The sequence below is a fragment of the Ursus arctos genome, unplaced genomic scaffold (genome assembly GCF_023065955.2).
Source record: "Ursus arctos isolate Adak ecotype North America unplaced genomic scaffold, UrsArc2.0 scaffold_6, whole genome shotgun sequence".
NCBI classification, from domain to species: domain Eukaryota; kingdom Metazoa; phylum Chordata; class Mammalia; order Carnivora; family Ursidae; genus Ursus; species Ursus arctos.
Genome location: NW_026623078.1, coordinates 55,065,589 through 55,091,148, shown reverse-complemented (window position 1 = coordinate 55,091,148; position 25,560 = coordinate 55,065,589). Strand labels below are relative to the sequence as shown.

Genomic DNA, 25,560 nt, shown 5'->3' with positions numbered 1-25,560 from the left:
ATGTTAATCTTACTCTTTTGGCATTTGAATTTACTCTTTCTTATGTAGAGAAAGGAAGAAGTTATGGTTGTTCTAGAGTATATTTATCTACATGCCCAATGTATTGCACATGCAAAAATGTGTTGATAAAAAGCCACCGGCTGGATTTGAAACTAAATGCCTAACTCAGTCATGTTGCAAATGTGCAAAATTAAATCAAAATACGTGTTCATAACCAATTAAGGGAGAAACATGATACTATCCTTTTGTTTTTAAAGTACTTATTGAATTAGGAATGTAAAATACTAAATCTTAAAATATCCATTCTTATTTATGGGTGGTGTATCTTATCCTTGGGCAGTTGTATGAAAATAAAATATTCACAATAGTATTTTTGAGCATCCGTATCAGAGCGTAACATACTTAGTTTTTGGTATAAGAGCACCACCTATGGGTTTCTCAGGTATTCAGGGGGGAGAAATTTAAAACAAAACCTAATAAAACCTAATGAAATTCTTCCTAGCTTTTCCCCTATAACTATTCTATCCATTTATTTAAAGGCTAAAAATTGTCTGCTTTGCCGTAAGTTATTCCTACCTGGTTTTTGCTTTCGTGTACTACTCCCGAATGCTTTGGGAAGAGATAACGAAGAAAGAAAAAGATCTCTTTTCTTTATTATGAGGATAACTCATTAGAGCAAAGTTAAAAGCAAACCTCTGGCACTTCATTGTCGATAAGCTCACATTTAGGTAAATTTTGTCTTTTTCTAAAGTATCATTTATCAAAATTTTAAAAAATTTTTTGTAAGAGAAATTTTACTTTTTTTTTTTTTTTTAAATATTTTATTTGTTTATTCGACAGAGAAAGACAGCCAGCGAGAGAGGGAACACAAGCAGGGGGAGTGGGAGAGGAAGAAGCAGGCTCATAGCGGAAGAGCCTGATGTGGGACTCGATCCCATAATGCCGGGATCACGCCCTGAGCCGAAGGCAGACGATTAACCGCTGTGCCACCCAGGCGCCCCGAGAAATTTTACTCTTAATGAAATGTAACCAAAACAAATTTGGAAGCCTTGACTCTGAGTGGGCAATAAGAAGTGTAGTAGGTTCTTGATATATTACCTCCTTGTATTCTGTGAGTCTGTTTTCTAAAAGTGATTGAATACAAGATCCCTTTGGTGCAATGTACCCTACCTAATTCCAGGGTAGACCCATTTTAGGCATGAACATTTTTTCTTCAGTAAAGTGTGCTTTTAAAACCTGGATTGCATTTTTTCTTCGGGGAATGGGTTATTCTATAGAAATAAGGATTGACTCAGCAATACAGCTAGCTTTATTTTGATCATTATAGATAAAAACTGTGTAAAATTGTGTAGTACACTTCTTAGCATTCTAACCTTAATTGAATGGACTGTAACCTCTGTTATCAAAAAAAAAAAGGCCATTTTTACAAATTATAATTGTAATAGGGATACTTGCCTATCTACAAATTGGGTGAACTAATTTTTAAGCTAACAGCAGAACTCAAAAAGCATTGAAGTTCAGGCCACATATTACACCAAGCACTTTGCATGCAAGGATTCATGTATTCACTCAGTAACTCTTTTAGCTAGGTATGACTACTAATTATTATGAAAGGAGGGTCTTCTCTTGCCTTTTGGAAAATAGGCAGTATTATACATGTTCTGAGCTGTCATGGTTTTTAAGTTCAGCACATACTTTTTTTTTTTTTTTCTCTGAAAATTGCCCCCATCACTTCTGAGAACTGTCTCTGTATTCCTGGCAGCTATTCTCCTCACTTCTAATTTGCTGCTTCTAATCTGCTGTTATTTTAAAAATCAAATAATCTAATATGTTGAAATTACATCAAATAAGAGGTTCTAAGGTTTTAAATTTTACTGAAAGCTTAAAACATTCATCCTGTGTTTTTTTTGTAGCCCAATGACTATTTTTTTAAATTGAGGGAGAATAAATTGTCACATTATCTGCTGACCTCTGGATAGGTAAGATGTGAACTGTTTCACTCTGAGAGTTCAAGATAATGCAAGGAGAATGAACCAGGAAAGTGTTGGTAGTAGTTTAAGCTGGTTCTGTATTTCTTCATGATATTCAGATATCTAATCACATAATGATATTTTAGTCACCTTTTCAAGCCTGTATTTTTAAAATAATTTAGGAATCATTTATCTCCCTGTAATAAAATTTAGAAATATTAACAATAAATTAAAGAACTACTTTGCAGTAATTTTGAAGTATAGTGCTTTGCTGTCTTTATCCAGTCATCTGCTAACTTCGTAACAATCCATCATTTTACTATTGCGTTTATATGTGCTTTCCCTTCATTATTTTGTTCAGAAGACTATTTATATAATAGTCTTTTAATTTAAAGTGTCCAAAAACCAAAATGGTACTCTTAAAGATCTAAACACAGTAATTCAGTAAACGTTGAGCTTTATAGTTAGTTTATAATAAAGAAAATGAATTTAAAAGATAAAAAGGTAGATTTTAAAAGAAAAAGATAAAAAGGTAGAATTTAAAAGAAAAAAGGTAGCTGAATCAGTAATCCTGACTCTTAAACTGTTATTCAGTTTGTAAACTTAATTTGAAAACTTCTGTGCCTCCCCAAAATATGAACTTAATTAGAAATACTTTGACTAAAAGGGAAGAAAATAAAATATCTTACTAGAGTAATAAAAGATCTTTAAGGTTGATGATAGCATATTTTATTGTATATGATTTGATGTCTGAAGTGTGGGGTTTTTTGTTTTTTTTTTAAGTAAACACTGACTTACTGCTTTGTCTTGAAGTATAATAATTAGCTAGGATTGCTTTGGCTTCTTCCAGCTTGTGGAGAGACTCCAGAACAAATTCGAGCACCAAGTGGTATAATCACAAGCCCAGGCTGGCCTTCCGAATATCCTGCCAAAATCAACTGCAGCTGGTTCATACGGGCAAACCCAGGGGAAATCATTACTATAAGGTAATGCTGATACCTTTCTGAATTACTGTATAATATCACAAGATATAAATTCAGTTTCCAGGTATCATCACTCAGCATGCAGTTATATAAAAAGACAATTTTCTAAAAATGTAATAAGCTATAGTTACCAGTACCATATTAAGGGTGGGAATAATGGCCCATCCTTTGCCTTACTGTAAGGGCATGTGTTTTGAATATTTTCTGATGGTGGTAATGGATTTCCACTGAGCCATCCATATTCTTCTAGATCACCTTTTTAACAAAAGGTGCACATTTGCAAAATAGCTTATTAGGATCAAAGGTATAATCTTTGGCTGTGGGACAAATAAACAAAACTCACTAATCACTTGGAGATCTAGCCCATAACCTTAGTCTCATTAGTAGAGTCCTCTGTCTTAACAAGCTAAAACATGATTGTAGTGTTTACCTGTGTATATATATGTATATAAAACTTGAAACAAGCTGATAATGTGTCTAGAAAAATCTCTTTTTTATATAACTTTGAAACAAAAGAACTTTTGTTAAGAATACAAAATAAAAGAGATTCCTAGGAGAAATAAACAAAAGTTTAAGATTCTAATAAATATAAATAAGAAAGATTAGATTCATTTTAAAAACATTTAAAATTGCGGAAAAGCACTATGGGAATAAGATGCTAAGGAGAAAAGATTCAGTGGAACTAGATAACGCTCTCGCTTAAGGAAGTTATGTCAAGGCTATTAGAAAAAAAATTTGCCTGAAGGAAAGAAAAAGAAAAAAATACTGTGCCTCAACAAAGAGCTGTAGTGGGAACTGAAACACAAATCAGAAAGTCATGCCTATCTCAGAGGCAGTGTCTGCAACAGCACAAAGGCATCTTCAACATTCTTTCATTAGTAACATTTTTATAGGTAAAAAGTATGGGATTTTAGATTTAGAAGAGACCTGGCAGATCACAGACTCAAATCCCTTCTTACATTTTTTAAAAATAAGATTGTAAGTTTAGCCTACTTTTGCGGGGGTTTTTGAAATATAATTAACGTACAGTGTGATGTTAGTTCAGGCACACAACATACTGATCAACAATTCTCTACATTATTCAGTACTCACCATGATAAGGTAGTCACCATCTGTCACCATATGATGTTACTGTAATATATTGACTATGTTCCCTATGCTGTACTTTTCATCTCTGTGACTTATTTATTTTACAACTGGAAGTTTGTACCTCTTAATCCCCTTCATCTATTTCATCCATCTTCCTTATTTATATCCCTTAACTAATGAGACAACCAGTGTCTCTGGAGAAGCACAGCTGTGTTCAGTCCCCCTTTTTTCTGTGGAAGCCATAAAACAGGGGCCATCTGGTTTGTTTTGCTCTGGTCCCTTCTGCCCCAGGCCACTTCTTCTGGAACGCTGAAGCTGAGCTTGAATAGAAACTGTTCTCTCTGAGAAGTGTGATTCTCTTGCCTGATGGATTGGTAGCATGTGCCATTAAGATTATCCTTCTGCAACAGTGCCAGTGTTGGAACCTGGACAATGTGCCTATTTTCTGTTACTTATAATACGACTAAGTATAAACATGTTTACAAAATAGCATTTTACCGTGGGATTCCATGTACTGGATTTCTTTCAACATAAAACTAGAGTTTTTGGAGATTTTTATCTTTAACCTAAAAATCCAACCCCAAAATTAAATTTGCCACCTACCAGCTCAGTTCCATAAAACTTGGAAATTCTTCCCAGCACGGAGGAGGCTACGTGAAATACTGCCATTTGGTTCTGATCATGTGTTGGACCCTTGAGATTTTACAAAGAAACACTAAAACCAAGCACAGTACTGAAATGCAGAACAAAATTAGAGATAAGCCATATATTTAAAGGAAAATTTCCTAAATTCCAGAAGAGGTTAATGAATTTGGATTTATACAGCCTAATGAGATCAGAAAGCAATTGTCCTAGTTCTTACTGAAATCATTATCATTTAATACCAAACCTTAAAAAGATCACATACACACACACACACAGTCAAGTTTCACTTGTGAATATTGGTGTAATCTTAAATTGTTCAAAAGAAATTTATACCATGATCAAATGCAGCTCATTTAGACATAAAAGTGAGTCACTATTAGAAAATTCTAAATTAATTTACTATATTAACAAGTCAAAGAAAAAGTATATGATTATCTAGAATAGACAGACGCTTTAAAGCATTTTGATAGGGCACTTGGGTAGCTGAGTTAGTTAAGCATCTGCCTTCAGCTCAGGCCATGATCCCAGGGTTCTGGGATCAACCCCTGCATCGGGCTCTCTGCTCAGTGGGGAGCTTGCTTCTTTGTCACCCTGTGCTTGCCCCTCTGCCTACTTGTGCGTGCTCTCGCTCTCTCTCTCTCTGTCAAATAAATAAATAAATAAATAAATAAATAAATATCTTTTAAAAAATTAAAGCATTTTGATAAAAAGAAAACATTCATTCCTGAGTTTAAAATAAAATTAAAATCTGATAAAAAAGGGAAACTAAAGTTATATGAACAATGTATAAGTAGTACTTAGAGCTCTCCTTATAAAACTGATTAAAGAGGTAACATGAAGGCATTTTTACCTTACTCCTCTCCCTTGAAACTTACCAAAATCAACAAAGGCCATCTTAACAAGAAGAGATAGAGGATTGGATTTTAATTCCCTGCTTGAAGCCAAGGACTAGAGTCAGGGTGTTTTGCTCAAGAAAGAAGGCTTGGGGGGGGGGAGATAAGGTAACTGGGTGATGGACATTAAGGAGGGCACATGATGTAATGAGTACTGGTATTATATAAGACTGATGAATCACTGAGCTCTGTCTCTGAAACTAGTAATACACTATATGTTAATTAAATTTAAATAAAAATTAAAAATTTTGTTTTTAATTTAAAAAAAAAAAGAAGACTGAAGAAAACTTGCATTAATCACTAACCACTGCCTGAACTTGTATGGGGCTGAAAACTTAGAGAGGTGGGAGGACATACCCTTACAAAGAGGAATTTAACCAGGCTACCTACTGACTCCACAACAGGATCTGTAATCCTCTGAACCACCATATTAAGATTGTTCTGGAATGGACGCAGGTGGACGTAGCTACAAAACACAGACAGGAGAATACAGAAAGAGAGTGGGTTAAAAGGAGAGAGAGAAAACCAGAAAAGCTTCTACAGAATGAGCATTATTTCCAGAATGTATGGAAAATATTAATACTAACAGAAACAGCCAACAAAATCCAAACACAAATTTACTCCAGACATGATAACCCTCACTGTTTTGTTTTTGTTTATTTTAATTCTAGTATAGTTAACATACAGTGTTATATTAGTTTCAGGTGTACAATATAGTGATTCAACAATTCTTCACATCACCCACTGCTCATCACAAGTGCATCAGGATTTTTTTCCTTAACCTTTTTTATGCTGTGAACACTTTGGTAGTTAGTGACATGTATAGATTCTTTTCTAAATGTTTTTAAACTCATAAGTCATACTACATATTATTACAAAGGGAACCAATTATATTGAGGTATAGCTATCGGAACATTTTTACAAGTTTGTAATATAGTAATATATGCTATTAACCTATTAGTAAGTGATGATTCTAACAGCTACTGTAATTTCAAGGTGATTTTGAGTGTAAATAGTTATTCTAGATATTTAAACTGAAATGTAATTATCTGTGATTTCTGCTGACGACAGAGTGACAGGTACTGTAAATACTATCATGGTTTGTTGTTTATATTTATAAGTGAAATGCCAAATTTCAGTTAGAGATTAGTGAAAATAAGGTTGTAAATTTTTCCACCAAATCTGAGAATTTGAAAAGAGAATAGAAACACCGAATACTCTTACTTGGCCTTAATTAGAACAAAAGTATGTTTTAGTATTTGAATTACAACATCTAAAGATAACTACTGAAAAAATAGATAGCAATCTTGAGTATCTGGTAAAGTAAAAGAAATTTAAAAAAAAACCTATGAATACAAAAGAACACAGGAAAGGAGGAAAATGAAACATCTCCCTCAATAGAAGGGGTGTTCAATAAAAAATTCATTTAACCTTTTAAAGACAGTCTGATCAGGTTTATTGGTTTGTTGATTGGTGTGACCCTCCTATAAAGGGCTTCTAAGAACATACCTAAAACAAACACAGCTTAGGAAGGGGTGATAGAAAAAGATAAGCTTTGGAAATACTGATATAGAGAAAGCTAGTGTAGGAAGATTAACAGTAGATGTAATTTAGCTTAAGACACAAAATATTAGTAACAAATGAAATAATCCACTAGGAAGATGGAATCATGGTAAATTTTGTGTACCTCATAACAAAGCCTAAAATACATGCAAAGCAGCAGAATATGAAGAATTACCAAGTTTGATCCAGTTAGTGGAAGTTAATAAACATACCTTTAATCAGAATTCAATAGATTAAACAAAAATAGTAAAGATAGAAGATTTGATAAAAATTAACAAGCTTGATCCAGTAGGAACACTATATATGTTTATATTCAGTGAATAGAGAATATGCATTGTTTTCAAAAACATATGGAATATTTACAAAAAAATTATGTATTAAACACAGAGGAATTCTGAATTCCATTTCTAAGACTTTGCATTATTCAGATTGTGTTCTCTGACCACAATGCAGTTAAATTAGAAACCACAATAAAAAACTGGGGGGAAATAACAACAAAACCCATATGTTTGAAAGCATATGCCTAAAAAACTCCTGCACTAATGCTGAAAATCACACTGGAACTCATGAAATATTTTGAAAATAACCATAATGAAAGTATTAACTTATTAAATCTGTTGGAACACATTGATGGACTACTTAGCGAAAAATTTACAGCTTGAATGCCTTGACTTAAAAATAAGCAGAATGGGAAATAAACAAGCTCAGCATTTTCTTAAAAGTATAGAAGGAAAACTACAGGGTAAATTTTTTTAAGATTTTATTTATTTATTTGAGAGACAGAGAATGAGCAGTGGGGTGGGGCAGAGGGAGAGAGAGAAAGAAGCAGACTCCCTACTGAGCAGGGAGCCCAACACAGGGCTGGATCCCAGGACCCAGAGATCATGACTGGAGCCGAAGGCAGACACTTAACTGACTGAGCCACCCAGGTGCCCATTACAGTAAGATAAGACCAGAAAATAATTAAATAGAGGGAATAAACAATAAGATTCAATAAAACAAACAAACTGGAAACCTCGGGAAAATAAACAAGTCTCAAAGCAAGACTGAAGAAAAAAGAGAAAAGGTACAAGTAAGAATGAGCAAAAGTGTCTAAAATTATAAATACAATAATAGAGGCTTCTAAAGTCATAAGGGAATATTATGAATAGTTTATGGTAACACTGTTATACAATTAGATAAATTGGACCATTTTCTAGAAATTGTACATTACCAAAATTGATTCAAGAATTGATTCTTCACTAAAGAAATTGAATCAACATTCAGATAAAAATTCTAAAACCAAATAGTTTAGGCAGGTGTTACTAAATGAATAGATAAGGAATTCCTTAACTTGATAAAAGGTATCTGTTAAAAAGTGTTTCAATCAAACTTAATATTGAAGTTAATTTTAGTACCAAGGACGAGGATGAGGATGCATGCTTTCACTGCTTATACTAGAAACCCTGAGTCAATGCAAAAAGACAATAAATAGAAATGAGTAATAGGAAAAATGGGAAGGAAGAGATGAAACTCTCCATGTTTGCTAATACTATGCTCATCTCTATAGAAAATCCAGGCAAATATAAAGCCCACAGATATGAAAAAAATTTTTAGTGTAAGAAAGTACTGTTTCAGCTTTGTAACAAATTTTACCTTGATAGTAAAATTTTATCTTAATAATAAAATGATTTCTACAAAAATTTAAATTATCAAAGGTGGCTCAAAAGTTTAGGGAAAGCTGATTAAACCAAAAAACATGAAGAAATTGAAAATTTCTACCCTAGATCTATACTTTAAACAGGCACAGGGCACAGGTATGTGATCAGCATCTTTGTTCTATAAACTACGATGAATCATAAAAAAAGAAAACCTGAAACCTAATTTTACTTTTAAATGTATTTTAATAATCCTAAATGAAATATTAGCAAACCAAATCCAAGAGTGTATACATGAATAGATATTGATTGATCATTTCTTTTGTTCTGGGCAAGGATCCTGCTTTCCTCAATCTTAAACATTTTAGTGGGTAAAAGTGTATTAAGGGATTCCTTAGCTGAGTCTGACTAGCCCACCCATAAATAATGATCAACTTTGGATAAAAATTTTTTTAAAACTATTCAAAGGTTCTAGAAAGTAAATAGAAATGGCAGAAGCTAAAGGGAACTAAACCCTTGAAAGAAAGGACCCACACTGGTGAGATACATTTGCTTCCTGTTAGCTCCCCAGGCAGAGCGGAGTAACTGGAACTCAAACAGACAGACCACCACAGTCTCGTGGGCTTGAGGTGGTATCACGGTGGTGTTGAGCCTGTCAGAGTAGCTGGAAATTGAAAAGGCAAGTCCTGGAAAGGAGAGAGCCCCAATGTAGGAAGCCCTTACATCTGCATTCTCAAATTCTTTGCTCTTTTCTGAACTGTGCATGCTTAAGAGACACTAAGAAACCTGGTAGAAAAAGCTACTCCAGGATTTCAGCAGCTGTGCCCTGTGGCTGAGGCAGCGTTTGGAGTCTGAAACCTGCTGAGTTTGAGGAGCTTGGTAAATTCCCTGGGATTTTATGGAAGCCACAGAAATGTCATACATTATAAGTAAACACAATGTCCTAAAATTAAGAATTCACCTAAGACTAAGGGCAAAGCTGAACCAAACCTCCACAAGTGCAGGATGACCAGACGAGAATGTTCCATGCATGATAAAACCAAGTAGGTGTAAAAATCTTGACCTGTCTCTGAGAACATTGAATAACTTGAGAAACAACTCAATTTTTTAAATGGGCAAAAGACTTGAACATACACTTCACAGATGTAAGAATGGCCAATAAGCACATGAAAAGATGTTCAACATCATTAGTCTTCAGGAAAGTGCACATAAAACCCAGTGAGAGATGTCAGTTCGTGCCAACCAATGACTGACATCAGCTATTGGAGAGAATGTGGGTACAGATATCTGTACCTATATCTTGCATTATAGACAGACCCCTAAATAGGTACATGTTTTTACTACATAGAGAATTTTTAAGTGAATAAGAAAAATTTCTGATGAAGGATGATAGAACAAAGCAATTCATAGGAAAAGAAATAAACATAAGAAGTAAACATAGGAAAAAGTGTTTCAATCTCCGTAAATAAGGAATTGCAAAATAGTTGGTAAAAGTTTTTTTAAAAAACAGAATATCCCAATTTTCCAGAGTCATGGAGTATAAGGTTCTTTCATAAAACTCAATGGAAATTAGTTAGTATAAATATTTCTGTCAGTGTCTGTCAAATTTAAAGTGGAATTTTGTCTTTTGCCTAGCAATTCTACTTCTAGAAAAATTTGTCCTATAGAAATATTTGCTCATGCAGAGATACATACAAGAGTTCTTTAAAGCATTGTTCAGAATAGTGAAAAACTGGTAACAATCAGATTATCTGTCAGTTTTTCTTATAGTTACTCAGACTATTTAAACAGGAAATATCCTGATGTAAAAATCCTTGAATAATTAATTTCATTTTCACAATTTGAGGCAGAGGCATGGAGATAAAGTCAGATATTCCCTGCTTGGTGGAGACATGTTATTGGAAAATAGTGCTTTAGTTTCTCTTTTTTCATAGCAGTAGTTAATTTTATATGTGCTTTTGACTTTTTTGCCCTTTTTGCATGCCCATATTTTGTGAACGACAAGATAGTCTTTGACTATAACGTAACTTCTGTTAAAAAAAAAAAAAAGTATTCCCAATCTTAGGGATTTTTCACTGATAAAGATTTTTTGTTTGTTTTTACTTTTTGTTACTTTCCTTGGATTTGTGCTATTTGCTCACCTGAAAATGTAAGCTGTAAACTTTTCACTAAGCAAGAAAATGAAGCAGTCTAATCTAAGAGGAGACTGACATTCTCTGTGTGTACTTCAGTTTATCAGATTATGGAGTGGTGTTTCTAGTTCAAATACAGGACAATTAGGATATTCTGATTTAGAAGTAGTCCTTCCTAAACACACACAAACAGAAGAAAAAGAAACAAGGTGCCAACTATTACCTAGGGTTTTTTTAGCATTATTTTGGAATCTGGTATTACTTAAGAAGTATTGTTTGAGAATCTGGGAAAGAGGTATAAACATTAGAAACATAGAAACAGTGTTATTGTTTGCTGATGACAGTATGCCTGGAAAACCCAGGAGAATCAGCGAATATGGAGGCTTACAATAAAGTCCTCAGTTATATTGTATTATTCTGAAAATTTTTTTCTAAAATTACCCTTATTAATAGCCTTTTCTGACTTTTTATTTCTAGTTTTCAGGATTTTGATATTCAAGGGTCCAGAAGATGCAGTTTGGACTGGTTGACGATAGAAACATATAAGAACATTGAAAGTTACAGAGCTTGTGGTTCGACAGTTCCACCACCATATATTTCTTCCCAAGACCACGTCTGGATCAGGTTCCATTCCGATGACAGTATCTCTAGAAAGGGTTTCAGACTGGCATATTTTTCAGGTGTGTTTTCAAAAAAAGAAGAAAGACAATGAGCAGAATTCTGTAGTATATACCAAGTCAGTTTGGGGCTAGTCTTCTAAAACAATACCCATTTAATTTTGACTAAGCCTCAAGGCTATTGAGATTGAAGAAGGCTCAGGTGCCCTAGGGCACAGTCTCAAAAAGGTGTTTTGTACATTCTAATAAAATGATCAATTTTATAAACTAAGGTCAACTTTCTTTTTAAATATTTAAATACGCTTATTTTAAAAGTAACATTTTTTCCCTCGGGTGTTTACTGAGAACCTGAAAGTTGCCTCAGAATGTGTTTCTGTGTGTCTGAATGACCATTGTCTTTACAGCTTCGCAGAAAAGACATTCCGTTTCACTCCATGGTTTGTAGTATCAGAAGTCTTCTTTTACTATTCTGAATCTTTTCTTTCAAAAAGTGTGACCAGATTATACATATGTGAATAACTCAGAGTATTAGAATTTTATATACTTTTGTTGAAAATCATTTTACATCTTCTAAAATTTGTCATCGTCTTTTCAACAAATACACTGCTTTTTCTTTGTAATACTTATTTAGCTTCTGAAGCACATTCTCTGTCACCTCTTTACCAATAAGTAAGTTGTTAGTGGAGAAGTATTGTCATAAACATTGTTCGTTTTGGGGACCGTAAGGATCTCATGTTTGATTTTCTTCCCCTACCTCATCATTGATATATATTTAGGATGGTACACTACAATAATTGGAATTCTATAGGCATTTCAAGTTTTTTCTCTCTTTCCCCCTACTATTTTGATGAGTAAATGTATATCTTTAGCTCAGATTCATGCAGTGTTTTGCATTTGTGTTAAACAGTAGAATTACAAAATGGAAGTGTTGTGTTATGATCACATGAAATATTATCAACTGTATATAAAGCTAATCTTATAAGCTTAGCAGAAATTTGGGTCTATATAATAGGATTACAAAATAGTGTATGCTATATGACACATATAGCAAAATATTGTATATATAAAAACGAACTAGAAAAGAACACAAAAAATATGAAAAGAATTGATTTGGAAAGGTGATTTTTGTGGGTGAATTTTTCTTTATTTCAATACGTCTGTCATTCTAATGATGTTTATACAGTAAACTATTTAAAAATTTTAGGCAATATCGTCTATTGGCTCATGTATCTTAGATTACTAAATGTTCTGCAGTAAAACAGCTCTCTACAAAAGCAGAACTGTTCTCCTCCCTTTTGTTTTTTCCATGATTTTATTTCAATTCCAGTAACACACAGCATAATATTGGGTTTAGGAGGAGAATTTAGTGAATTATCACTTACATACAACACCCAGTGCTCATCACAGCAATTACCCTCCTTGATACCCATCACCCATTATTCCATCCCATCCCCCCCACCTACCTCCCTTCTGGCAACCCCGGTTTGTGTTCTCTTTGCTTTAGGTCAAAATACAAAGGTCTTCATGGAACAAGCAATAGGTGTTTAATAAATCGAATTCTTGAGCCAATATTAATGTGTTGAGCCAATATTAATTTGCCATTAGAACCTAATCTGTTTTTTAAAATAAGATTTTTTTAAACCCCTATCGCTTGGGCTTAATGTTTATTATAAAAATACCACTTGCTGTTCTGTATCTTTTAAAGAGTATGGTTTTTTTTCTCCCTGCCTCTCCATCTCCGTCCTCCCCACGCCCTCCCAGGGAAATCCGAAGAACCCAACTGTGCTTGCGATCAGTTCCGCTGTGGCAATGGCAAGTGTATACCTGAAGCCTGGAAATGCAACAGCATGGACGAGTGCGGAGACGGCTCTGACGAGGAGGTCTGCGCCCGAGAAGCCGACCCCCCGACATCCGCTTCCTTTCAGCCCTGTGCCTACAACCAGTTCCAGTGTCTGTCTCGGTTCACCAAGGTTTACACGTGTCTCCCCGAATCTCTGAAATGCGATGGCAACATTGACTGCCTGGACCTCGGAGACGAGATCGACTGTGACATGCCGACCTGTGGGCAGTGGCTAAAATATTTCTACGGTACTTTCAATTCTCCCAATTACCCGGATTTCTATCCTCCTGGAAGCAACTGCACCTGGTTAATAGACACTGGTGATCATCGTAAAGTCATTTTACGCTTCACCGACTTTAAACTCGATGGTACTGGTTATGGCGATTACGTCAAAATATACGATGGGTTAGAGGAGAATCCACACAAGCTTTTGCGTGTCTTAACGGCTTTTGATTCTCATGCACCTCTTACGGTTGTTTCTTCTTCCGGGCAGATCAGGGTCCATTTTTGCGCTGACAAAGTGAACGCTGCAAGGGGATTTAATGCCACTTACCAAGTAGATGGCTTCTGTTTGCCTTGGGAAATACCCTGTGGGGGTAACTGGGGGTGTTACACAGAACAGCAGCGCTGTGATGGGTATTGGCATTGCCCAAACGGAAGGGATGAAATAAACTGCACCATGTGCCAGAAGGAAGAATTCCCCTGTTCCCGAAACGGTGTCTGTTATCCTCGTTCTGATCGCTGCAACTACCAGAATCATTGCCCAAACGGCTCAGATGAAAAAAACTGCTTTTTTTGCCAGCCAGGAAATTTTCACTGTAAAAACAATCGTTGTGTGTTTGAAAGCTGGGTGTGTGATTCTCAGGATGACTGCGGTGACGGCAGCGATGAGGAGAATTGCCCTGTCATTGTGCCGACGAGAGTCATAACTGCAGCCGTCATAGGGAGCCTTATCTGTGGCCTGTTACTGGTCATTGCCCTGGGATGTACCTGTAAGCTCTATTCTCTGAGAATGTTTGAACGAAGGTCAGTATCAAGACAAAACTGTAGTGGTTGTGCCTTCTGCAATACACATGGTCCCAGTGTTTGCAGCAGAACTTTAGCGTCATCAGTGTTAGACTTTGGTTTTATACCATTTTTGGAAATAGATAACTGTCTTTCATGATTTATGAAATTAGTGTGAAAAGATTAAGACCCAAGAGGCTAAACACATTTTAAAAACTAATAAATACTTAGAGTTATGAGGTGAGAAAAGGCAATCTGTATTTGCCAGTTTCTGTTTTCAGATTAATCTGTTTTATAGGAACTTTGCAAGCTGCAGTTCTCAGTTGTAATGTTTTAACCCGTGTTTTTATAAATAGGAATTCGACAGTTGCAAATATTTGAGAACCTACTATGTTCAAAGCACTATACAGATGAGTAGAAAATGAATAAGGCATAATTTCGCAGGCACTTTAGAGTTAGGAGGAAGTCATTGGTGGGTGGAATAAGATGACGAAAATACAAATGCTGTAAGAACTATAAAACAAAGTGGTATAAAAGTCAAAAGATGCCTAATTTGATGAGGGGATTATGGAAGGGCTTTTATTGAAGAAGTGCCATTTGAAATCTGTAAGCAGAATGTAGACAGGAAAAAGGTCTTGTAGTTGAAAAAATTAGCCTGGGAAAATGCATAGAAGTAGGAATCCCCAGCATTGTTTGGAAAAGTAGCACATAGTTCAGGATGTCTAGAGCCTAAGGTACATATGAAGGGCTGAAAGGTGAAGCTTGGGACATGGGCTAGTGTCGTGTTGTGGAGGACCATAAGAGCCATGTGTCAGAGTTCTCAGTTACGTAAGAAATGGTTAAGTATTAAAGGGTGACCTGCAGGAAGGTTTTCTTCCACGTGGTGCAGGATAGACTGGACCTGGGAGAAGCTGATGGCAGAGAGAGGTCCCTTAGGAGGCTGTCGTGGAGACAGTGACCCTACATTCCAGGAGAGTTACAAATAATAGATTCAACAAGGAACTTCATGTCCCAGACAACTAAGCTAATAGATGCACAGAATCAATGTAATCATGCTGCATCTTGTCTTTGGGCAAGTATAAATGGCCAGAAGATTTTTTACTACATTGCAGCGTAAGAGCTTAATGAAGAGTCCGAGGTCTTGAGTTTAGGAACAAGCTATGCAAGAAAGTACATTAGCAACTCATTTCACTCTTTTCCTCATCTGTAAACTAAATGTGTTGAACTGGATGATTACTTCCACCTAAAATCCAAAGCCCCTTATGTTCTTAGGGGTTTAAAAATCTCATACCTTTACCTCTTATGGGGATTTCTAATTCATTAGAACTTAGTGATCCAGGCTTCTAATATAAAGCCCCATGAGGACAGACTGTCTTCTTCATCTTGGTATTCTCAGTGTAGGAATGGTATAGATATTCAATAAATGTTGGTTGACTAAGCTTTAAAAATGGTCAAATATATTAAGGTTCAGATTGTTTTAATTCTTGATTCAAAAATCATTAGTTTGTCTTGCCTTTTTTTTTTTTTTTGAACCCTTTTTATCACCCTGTTTTCTCTCAAAGGTCATTTGAAACACAGTTGTCAAGAGTGGAAGCAGAATTGCTAAGAAGAGAAGCTCCTCCCTCTTATGGACAATTGATTGCTCAGGGTTTAATTCCACCAGTTGAAGATTTTCCTGTTTGTTCACCTAATCAGGTATGTTGCAGTTTATGATTTCTGTCTCATAAAATGAATTCTATATTTGTATATATGATAAAGGACCTTTGTCATAATTTTTGCAGTCAAGTCAAGGATTAAATATATGGAGGATTTGAAATTTTAATTGTTTCGTTGTATTTTAACAAATGCTACAAAATCAGTTTTTCATTCTTCTGATTTAGTTATGTGATTCTTAAGCATTTTACTGTTTAGGATCATTTGGCGTATTAAAATTCAGAAGTCAAGTTTGGTAAGTTATTTTCTATTTGAACTAAACATCTAAAAGATTAAGAATGAATGTTAAAATTAGTATGCTAGTAATATATTAGTAACATGCTAGATTAACTAGTTAATAAGTAAAAGCAATTGCAACTAAGTAACATTTCCACCTGACTTTGAGGGAAAACTTCATAGCTAGATTTTATAGTGTTTCAGAATTCATAGTATTTTAAATAGTAACTGGTTACATATTAGTAACATGCTGGTTAACTAGTTAATGATAAAAGTAATTGCAATGAAGTTAACATTTCCACCTGACTTGAGGGAAAACTTCTTCACAGCTAGATTTTATAGTGTTTAAGAATTCATATCATTTCTTTAAATAGTAACTCATTCTTTATTAATGTTTCTGAATTCTTTAAATTTCTATTAGCACTTTTTAAAAAATTTCTTTTTCAAGAACGACTGGGTGGGTGGCTCAGTCAGTTAAGTGTCCAACTCTTGATCTCAGCTCAGGTCTTGATCTCAGGGTCATAAGTTTAAGCCCCACATTGTGCTCCATGCTGGGCTTGGAGCCTACTTTAAAGAAATAAAATAAAATAAAATAAAATAAAATAAAATAAAATAAATAAAATCTTTAAAAAATAAAGGCATAAGGATGTATACATTTAAAAATGTAAATTCATCCAGAAATATTTATAAAACTTGATAAACATTGTTTTCCCAGTGATCTAATTTCTGGTAAATAAGATTACTGATTACAGTCTGTCACCTTTATTTGACTTTTAGGAAATATTTGGTGAGAATTTATAGTTTTAAAAACATTTCTCTGGATTGTTACTTTGTTAGTAAACAATTCAGAAGTTCCACTGGTTGGAATTTTGTGTCCAAAATAGGAAAAAGCTATAGTCTATTGACCCTGCCATGTGGAAGGTTTCTTTTTAGATAGGAACTCAAAAAGTGGTTAATTCCACCCACCCACCCACTCCACCATCTGCCACCCACCACCCCTTTACCCTAAGGCTGCCTTCAAGAGTTTAGCCAATTGTCTAGTTAGAGGAAGCACAGTCTACATAAGGCAGCTCTGATCTTTATAGAAATTATAAGTTCAGGGGTTCCCAAAATGATTTTCAGTTTTGACAATTCACTGCATGGACTCAGAACCCATTAAAAGCTATTATACTCATGGTTATGGTTTATTACAAGGAAGGACCTAGATTAAATCAGCCAAAGGAAAAGACACATAGAACAGGGTTCAAGAGGGTAGCAAACACAGATCTTCTAGTTCTCCTCTCCCCATAAAGTCAAGACAGTGTTACTCTCTCAACACAGGTGTATGACAGTGTGCACAGAATATTGCCAAGGAGGGAAGCTCACCCAGGACTTGGCCTCCAGAGTTTTTACTGGGGCTCCATCACATAGGAATGATGACTGTACATGTGGCTGATCTCAGTCCCCAGCCCCTGCAGAGTTTGACTGATAGCGCTGACCCAGAGCACCCACCCTGCATCACATTGCTGGTGTGGCTTCCAGTCTCCCCCTCAGACACAGTGTTCTCTGTATCTGGCTGCCCCAAGGCCCCAGGCAGGGACACCCCTGTCATAGAAGACATTGTAAGAGCTTAGAGATCACATCCCAGAAGTAGAGGGCAAAAGTCAGACCTCACTGCGGTACGGTTTAATTCTTTACTACATACTACACCATCCTTTAGGTTTATGTTACCCTTAGGAGGGAATTCTACTTCAACAAAGTTTTAAAAGTACGTTTATGAATTGTAAGGTGGATTTTATTCAGTTTATGAGGTTAAACTTTCAAGTTTAAAACTTTTGGTAACAAATTCTCAAATTTTCATAAGAATTTTTAAAAAGAAAAACAATATTCTAAATTACTATCCCATTCAAAAATAGAAATGTATTCTAAAGAATGCTTTCTTCTGCATCATAAACTGAGGAAGTATATAAAATTATTCCTAAAACATTCATGAGATCCCCTTATAGAATCTAATGTTAAATTAATTTTAATTAAACAGACTTATAACTAGGTAGAGAGCTTCACCTCGCTATGACTGACTGTAATGTGAAAGTCGGCATTGTGGATCTTGATGGGAGATAGCTGCATAGAAGGGAAGCTTAGCTGCAGAGCCTTCTGTTCGTGGCTGGATTAACTTGGTGCTCACACAAAAGCCTTAGAACTCAGATGCCGAATGGTGAGGACCACATCTATGGAGAAGTTCCTTAAGGATATGAACCATTTTGTTTTTCAGTTTATAATTAGGTACTTGGTGGAACATCTTGACTCATTTGTATAGCAAATCTGTGATGCTGATATTCAGATTTCTTATTGACAATCTGTGCTTTACTAAGGCTAGGTTATTAAATATTCCTATGAAAGTAGTTTCCTTGCTTTCTCTGAATTATATTACTGAGTTTATGTTTTACAAGTAAACTTAATACCCATCTTGAAGAAAGATAAAGAGCACATGCTATCACATCTTTCCTTTCCCTCATTTCTTCTGTGAGAGTAAAGGCAGGAGCTATTCATTTTGGCAGAGGGAATTTATATCATCATTGAAAAGGGAGTACATCAACTTACCATTCTTTCCTGGAAATACTGTGTTTTAAATACCAAATGCCACAACTGAAAACTGTGTCTGTTCCAAGTTTGAATGCTCCTTTTTATAACCACTAGATGGAGCCTAAAGACTGTTTTAAATAAATGTTGTATGTCCTAAAAATAATCCATAAATGTATTCATCTAGGAAAAAGTAAATTTTCAAAGAACAAGGATATGATAATTTATGCTTAACGCTAAGCTGTAGAAGATAAAACTTTAAAGACTGAGAAGAGTCCAAATGTCTCAACTACCATTGTGTACTGCTATAAGCAAATTAAGGTTTTTAGCTCGTTTCCTCTGCTGTATTACAAATTAATTAATAATTTTATTTATGACAATAAAAATCAATCTTCATTGTCCATTCATTCAGCAAATCCTTGAGAACCAACTGTGAAATGTAACTTTCACATGTTTTAGAAAGTTTCAGTTTTGTAAATCAAATCTCACTTGTTCTATGTTTTTAAAAAAAAAAAAAGCATAAAACAGATGAAGGGCCTAGTTTCCATTCCTAGCTAGAGAAGTATCAAATAATTTTATTTTTCAGCTTCGGTACGCTTTTAGATTGGATTACAGTGGGCAGTTTTAAAATGAAATAGTTGTTGTAATTGATACTGAACATCATTTTAAAGTGAAGTGTCCAGAAAATCTAAAGCAGGTGAACAATGGTATAAGTTACAGATTAGATTCTGTAGTAGGGTGAACCTGTATAGATGAGAGAATTTACTTCATCCTTCGTGGACCCTAACAATCAATAATAGCATCTTTAACCACAACACATTCTTATTCAGAGGGTGTTTTTTATTTTCATACTTCATCGTTAGCTATCTTAAGATCTTTTCTTATTTTTTGTAGGCTTCTGTTTTGGAAAACCTGAGGCTAGCAGTACGATCTCAGCTTGGATTTACTTCAATCAGGCTTCCGATGGCAGGCAGATCCAGCAACATTTGGAATCGTATTTTTAACTTTGCAAGATCACGTCATTCGGGGTCATTGGCTTTGGTCTCAGCAGATGGGGATGAGGTTGTCCCCAGTCAGAGTACCAGCAGAGAACCTGAAAGAAATCATACCCACAGAAGTTTGTTTTCCGTGGAGTCCGACGACACAGACACAGAAAATGAGAGAAGAGATACGGCAGGAGCATCTGGGGGGGTTGCAGCTCCTTTGCCCCAGAAAGTCCCTCCCACGACAGCAGTAGAAGCAACAGTGGGAGCCAGTGGAAGTTCCTCAACTCCGAGTACGCGAGGTGGCCACACAGAGAACGGAAGGGATGCGACAAGTGTGGAGCCCCCGGGTGTGAGTCCGGCTCGTCACCAGCTCACAAGCGCACTCAGTCGAATGACTCAGGGGCTGCGCTGGGTACGTTTTACGTTAGGACGATCCAGCTCCGTAAATCAGAACCAGAGTCCTTTGAGACAGCTTGATAATGGGGCACATGGAAGAGAAGAAGATGATGATGTCGAAATGCTGATTCCAGTTTCTGATGGAACTTCAGACTTTGATGTGAACGACTGCTCCAGACCTCTTCTCGATCTTGCCTCAGATCAAGGACAAGGGTTTAGACAGCCATACAGCGCCACAAACCCTGGAGTAAGGCCAAGTAATCGAGACGGCCCCTGTGAGCGCTGTGGTATTGTCCACACTGCCCAGATACCGGACAGTTGCTTGGAAGCAACACTGAAACAGGAGACGAGTGATGACGAGGCTTTGTTACTTTGTTAGGTACGAATCGCAGCGAGGGAGATTGTGTATGAGTTGGAGCAATATCCATTCGTTGTTTTGTAACTTCACAATTAAACTCGTTTTAATTTAAAAACAAAAAAGATGCAGGGTGATTTCTTATTATCATATCTTAGCCTGCATGGTTAAATTAAACAACTTGTAACTCTATGAACTTTAGAGTTTACTATTTTAGCAGCTAAAATTGCATTATGTATTCATATTGTTCAATAATGTTCTTCCGTTTGTTTCTAATTGTTTTTATCCTGGTACTGTAGTTCACGGTAGAAGTATGGCTGCTGAAACTCATTCAACTGTCAGTTTCTCTCTCCTATGTTAAAACATTTGTTTGTACAAAATAATACCTTCTTTTAATTGAACCCTTTATGCTTTTTGCCAATACATCTTGCAACTTAATATACCAGATGTTAGGGTTGTTAATGTACAAAAAAAGGCCCCTTATATTCACCTGTGTGTTTATTTATGTAACATTTATCTAAATATTATTGGATTTCATCATAACATGCACTTGTCAAAGGGAAAAACCTTGTCTAAAAATTTTTCTCTTACGTTTAACATTCAGTGATGTGAAATTTAGGTAGAGTTAGATAAATTAATGGCAAAAACAAAACTTTTATAGATTTTCTAATGTTGACTTTAATACTCTAATATGGTACAAGCCAAATGGTAAAAATCCCAAGTCATTTCTTTTTTTCATCTCTATTTAGGGACAGAATTAAACAGATGAAGATACTCTACTATGCATTAAATCTTGAACTTTATAAAATATGTACAAAAATTGTACAAGATAAGTTCCAACTGGTAATGTCCTTCCCTGGTACAGGGTTATGCTTGTATTGGACCCTAGGGATTTGCACTAAAATCATATCAAGGTCACAGATGAGTTTAGTGCACAAGCACTATCACTTTAAATACTGTCATTTGCTATCACAATGACTATATATTTCCATAGCTTGGGGGGGGGGCATTTTTATTACAACTTGAAATTGCTTTGCTGGTTTCATATTTATTTGTCGTATTTAAAGACTGCATTATTGTAAGAGTGATTTTCAATATATTTTATTCATGGGGGGGATCGTGCTACATGTCGAAAAGCAAATTAAGAAATCATTCAGATCCACCCCCTTTTTTAAGTAGAATGAATTGCAAACCCCACATATTTTTTTATTGTCAGTTCTTGTTTATTTATTCCTTAGCTGTCTGTTTTAGTAGCTTAATGATTGAGTATGAAAAATGTATTTGTGTGTGATTATTGCTATTTATTAAATTTCCAATACTTTGCCGAATGTCATTTTAAAGCATGTTTGAGGTCTTGTGTATTTGTCGTGTTATGCTGTCAGGAAGAACTGACTGAAATGTTTTAATATGTATCAAAAATTAAAATCACTTTTTTTGTATTGCCTTGAGGTACTTTTTAAATCAGAGTTGCTCTTTATTTTTGTTGCATTTTAGTACAGATAACAGATTCAAGCTGTAAGATATGCAGTGTGTCTAGAGGAAAAAGGGCGGATAGTCTTCTTTAACCACTTTGTAGTAAAACAGTAGGTTACACCAGCAATCGAGGGTAAAACTTCCTAAGGAACTGAATAAATTTGCCTTAGAAAACGCTGCTTCTTAATGTTTCTTAGAAGATGCAATAACTCAATCGGTTCTCTTTTTATATGATTTTCAGATGCTTTTCAGACCCCTATAGAATATTTTCCTGGCAGAATTTGCATTACCTAATTAATCTTGTTTAGGTCCTACTAATAATATACTATATTATATACATTTCTTGGTTTTGTTTTTTGACATGCGTCTTAATTTCTTTTTTTAAGTAGCTAATACATCTTCCTAGTTCAAACAGTAAAAAGTAAGTCTCTCCCCTATCCCTGACACCCATCCTTTAGTTCCTTTCCAAAGAGATAAGTACCATACCAGATTCTGTATACCCCTCCAGAGATAGATACCAGGTAGATACATAAATGTATCCATATATATAAATGCCATATATGGTAATACAAATGTAACATACTATGCATACTTTTTTTGCACCTTTTTTTAAGGGAAAAATGTATCTATTTGAGTTGGAATATTAAAACTAAAGTTGGGTATTTCTGTTACTTGATTTTTCCCATTTAAATCACAGTCTATCCTGATTTTAAGGCTCCATTTTTCTCCCAGTTAATTTTATCCTGAAGCTCTTTATTAAATAATTCATTCTTTCCTTACTATTTGAAATGACCCTTTTATCATATGATAATTTACATATCTCTTGGATATATTTCTAGACTCCTCTTCAATTGATCTACCTTCTTTTTTTATACTAGTCCTACACCGTTAATAACTAACGTTTAAATATTTCATACATTCTTGCTTATTTTTCTATTTGAACTTTAGAATTCACCTACTGAGTTTCACAAAACAAATCCATCAGTACTTTGGGCGGGGGGACAGTTTTAATTTTACAGATTAACCTAGGAAAATTTGACATCTATCATGTTAAAGCTTCTTAATCATGGTGCCTATCAAAAAATGGTGCCCATTTGTTCAAGCCTTTTTTTATTGTCATTTCCTTCAGACATGTTTCACATTTCACTTTATAGAGCTCTTATACATTCTCAAGAGTTTAATCTTTGGAATCTCATTGGATTTGATACCAATATTAAGGGAGTCCATTCTGTTAATTAATTTTCTACCCAGCTACCAGACTGCCAATCTCTTATAGTTAGTAATATTATTTAATTCTTTCGCGTTTTCCAGTTACACAATTATATCTTCAGTTTGCATACGTCTTTACATTTTAATTGCACTGTCTAGTACTTCTAGAATCATGTTAAATATATAGTTAACCATGTTAAGGAGTATCCATTGATCCCTATGTTTTAAAAAAAAAAAACAAGAATGCATGTTGAATCTTATCACATGCCTTATCACTATGGAGATGATCATACGATTTTTCTCCTTTGATATTTTAATATGAATTTTATTAATATACTTGTAATTTTGAACCATTCTTTCATTCCTGAAATAAACTACTTGACCATGTGTATTTTTTTAATATATTGGTAGATTATATTTTATTTCGGATATTTGCAGCTGTATCCATCAATGAGATGAGTCTATAGTTTGTGTGTGTGTGTGTGCGCACGCGTGTGTGTGTTGTCTTTATGAGGTCTAGTTGTTTTATGCTGGAGAATTCACAAACTTTCCTTCTTTTCCTTTGCTCTGGAACAGTTTAAATTGCAATGGAATGAACGTTCCTTAAAATTTCAGTGAGATTACCTGGGTCTGATGGATGTTTGGCAAGGAGCTCTTTGACAACTTTGTCAGTATCTTCTGTGGTAATTGGTCTGTGTAGTTTTTCTATCTTAGCTGAGATCATAAGTCATCCATTTCACCCAGATTTTCAAATTTAGTTGCCTAGAGTTGAGCAGAGTTATCTCTTTGTGCATATGGCTCTCACTTGTGTATTATGTTTGCTCCTTTATTTTCTTAATTAAGATAGCTAACAGTTGACCTTTTAAAACATTATTTGTTTGTTTCTTCCAGAGTGGTATGTTTTGAATGTCTCTCCTATAATTCTTCTGTTTTCCACTTAACTGACTTTCACTTTAATAAATTTCCTACTTTTTGCTTTTCTTAGTTCATTTGCTGTTTTTTTCCCCTAACTCCTTGAGTTAGAACTTCATTCATTCATTTTTATTTCCTAATTATTAATATGAGATTTAAGATATAGACTTAATTTTAAGCACTGCTTAAGCTGAATCAGTTAGATATATTAGTGTTGCCATTACTTTTATATTCTAGGTGTTGTGAAGTTTCAGTATTTATTTCCTCTTTAATCCAAAAGTTATTTTACAGAGGAAAGTTTTTTCCTTTTTTCTTTTCTTTGCTTTTTTTCTCTCAGATAATGGGATTTTTGGTGTGAGTAGTTTTGTTTTCTGATTCTTAACATTAATTTTCATTTTTATGGCATCAAGATCAGAAAATGTTATGTGTATTATTTGGGGAGATTTGAGTTTATTGTACCTTCTCAATTTTTTAAATGTTCCAGCAACACTTTTTTAAAAAGTGTATTCTCTGTTTACAGGATACAGATCTTAGTAGATATTACTAATTTATCATGTTGTTTAGATCTTCTCCACAGTACTTTGTCTTGTCTCAGTCTATCAGAGCTCCAGAATTAGTTTGGAAGAGACTAGAAACCAAAGAGGCTGTGTTAGGGTTCTGTGGACCCCAGCCCTGCCTTAGGCCCCAGCCCTCATGTTATCAGCCAGGACTGAGACCATAAGCATAGGATGAAGGGGAGTCTTTCTACAAGCTATTGAGGTTTTAGTCTACCACTGCTAACCACCATCATCTCCTGTTAAGCTGGAAATAAATGGGCAAGACAGGGTAAGAAGAGTACTGTACATTCAATATGCTAGGTATTCGTTGAGTACCTACCACAAACCCAGTGATGTTTATAAGAGTTTACCCGCTGCTCCTTTCTAGCTGCTTGCTCGTTCCTTCACAGCCTTGCTCCTGAACTTCAAGGGAGGGAGAAGATGACAGCATTAAGAGAAGCAGGCAGTAGAGAAAAAGCCTGGTTCTCAGAATAAGTGCACCCTTGTTCAGAAATAGCATACAAATTACAAATTGCTTGTGGATATTGGCATGGGTTGAATGTTGGCTGATTACATTTTTTTCTAAGGTCGTCAACATTCAAGGTAGAATGAGGCAGTAAAATTCACAAAATTTTAGAACTGGAAGGAATCTTTAGAAAGGAAGTAACTAAAATAAATAATAAAAATAAAAAGGAAGTAGCAGACATAGCTGACTAATCAAGAATGTTTTCAACTTTAATGAAATATGTATTTGTATCTAATAAACCATATATGCGTACATGGTTTAACCATTATGTGATATTACAGGTTTTTTTTTAAAAAGTCATTCTT

The 25,560-nt window shown here is 35.0% G+C and overlaps 1 protein-coding gene across 2 annotated transcripts in view; it reads left to right on the top strand.

The window, feature by feature from the left end:
* LRP12 (LDL receptor related protein 12) overlaps positions 1-22,038 on the top strand; it is a 72,131-nt gene extending 50,093 nt beyond the window's left edge. For both annotated transcript variants that reach the window (XM_026495584.4, XM_044382654.3), the window contains 5 exons: positions 2,821-2,956; positions 11,390-11,592; positions 13,291-14,395; positions 15,937-16,069; positions 19,757-22,038. In XM_026495584.4, the coding sequence (XP_026351369.1) occupies positions 2,821-2,956; positions 11,390-11,592; positions 13,291-14,395; positions 15,937-16,069; positions 19,757-20,623 (2,444 nt within the window). In that variant the 3' untranslated portion in view covers positions 20,624-22,038. The remainder of the gene's footprint in view (positions 1-2,820; positions 2,957-11,389; positions 11,593-13,290; positions 14,396-15,936; positions 16,070-19,756) is intronic.
* The last annotated feature ends 3,522 nt before the right edge of the window (positions 22,039-25,560 follow it).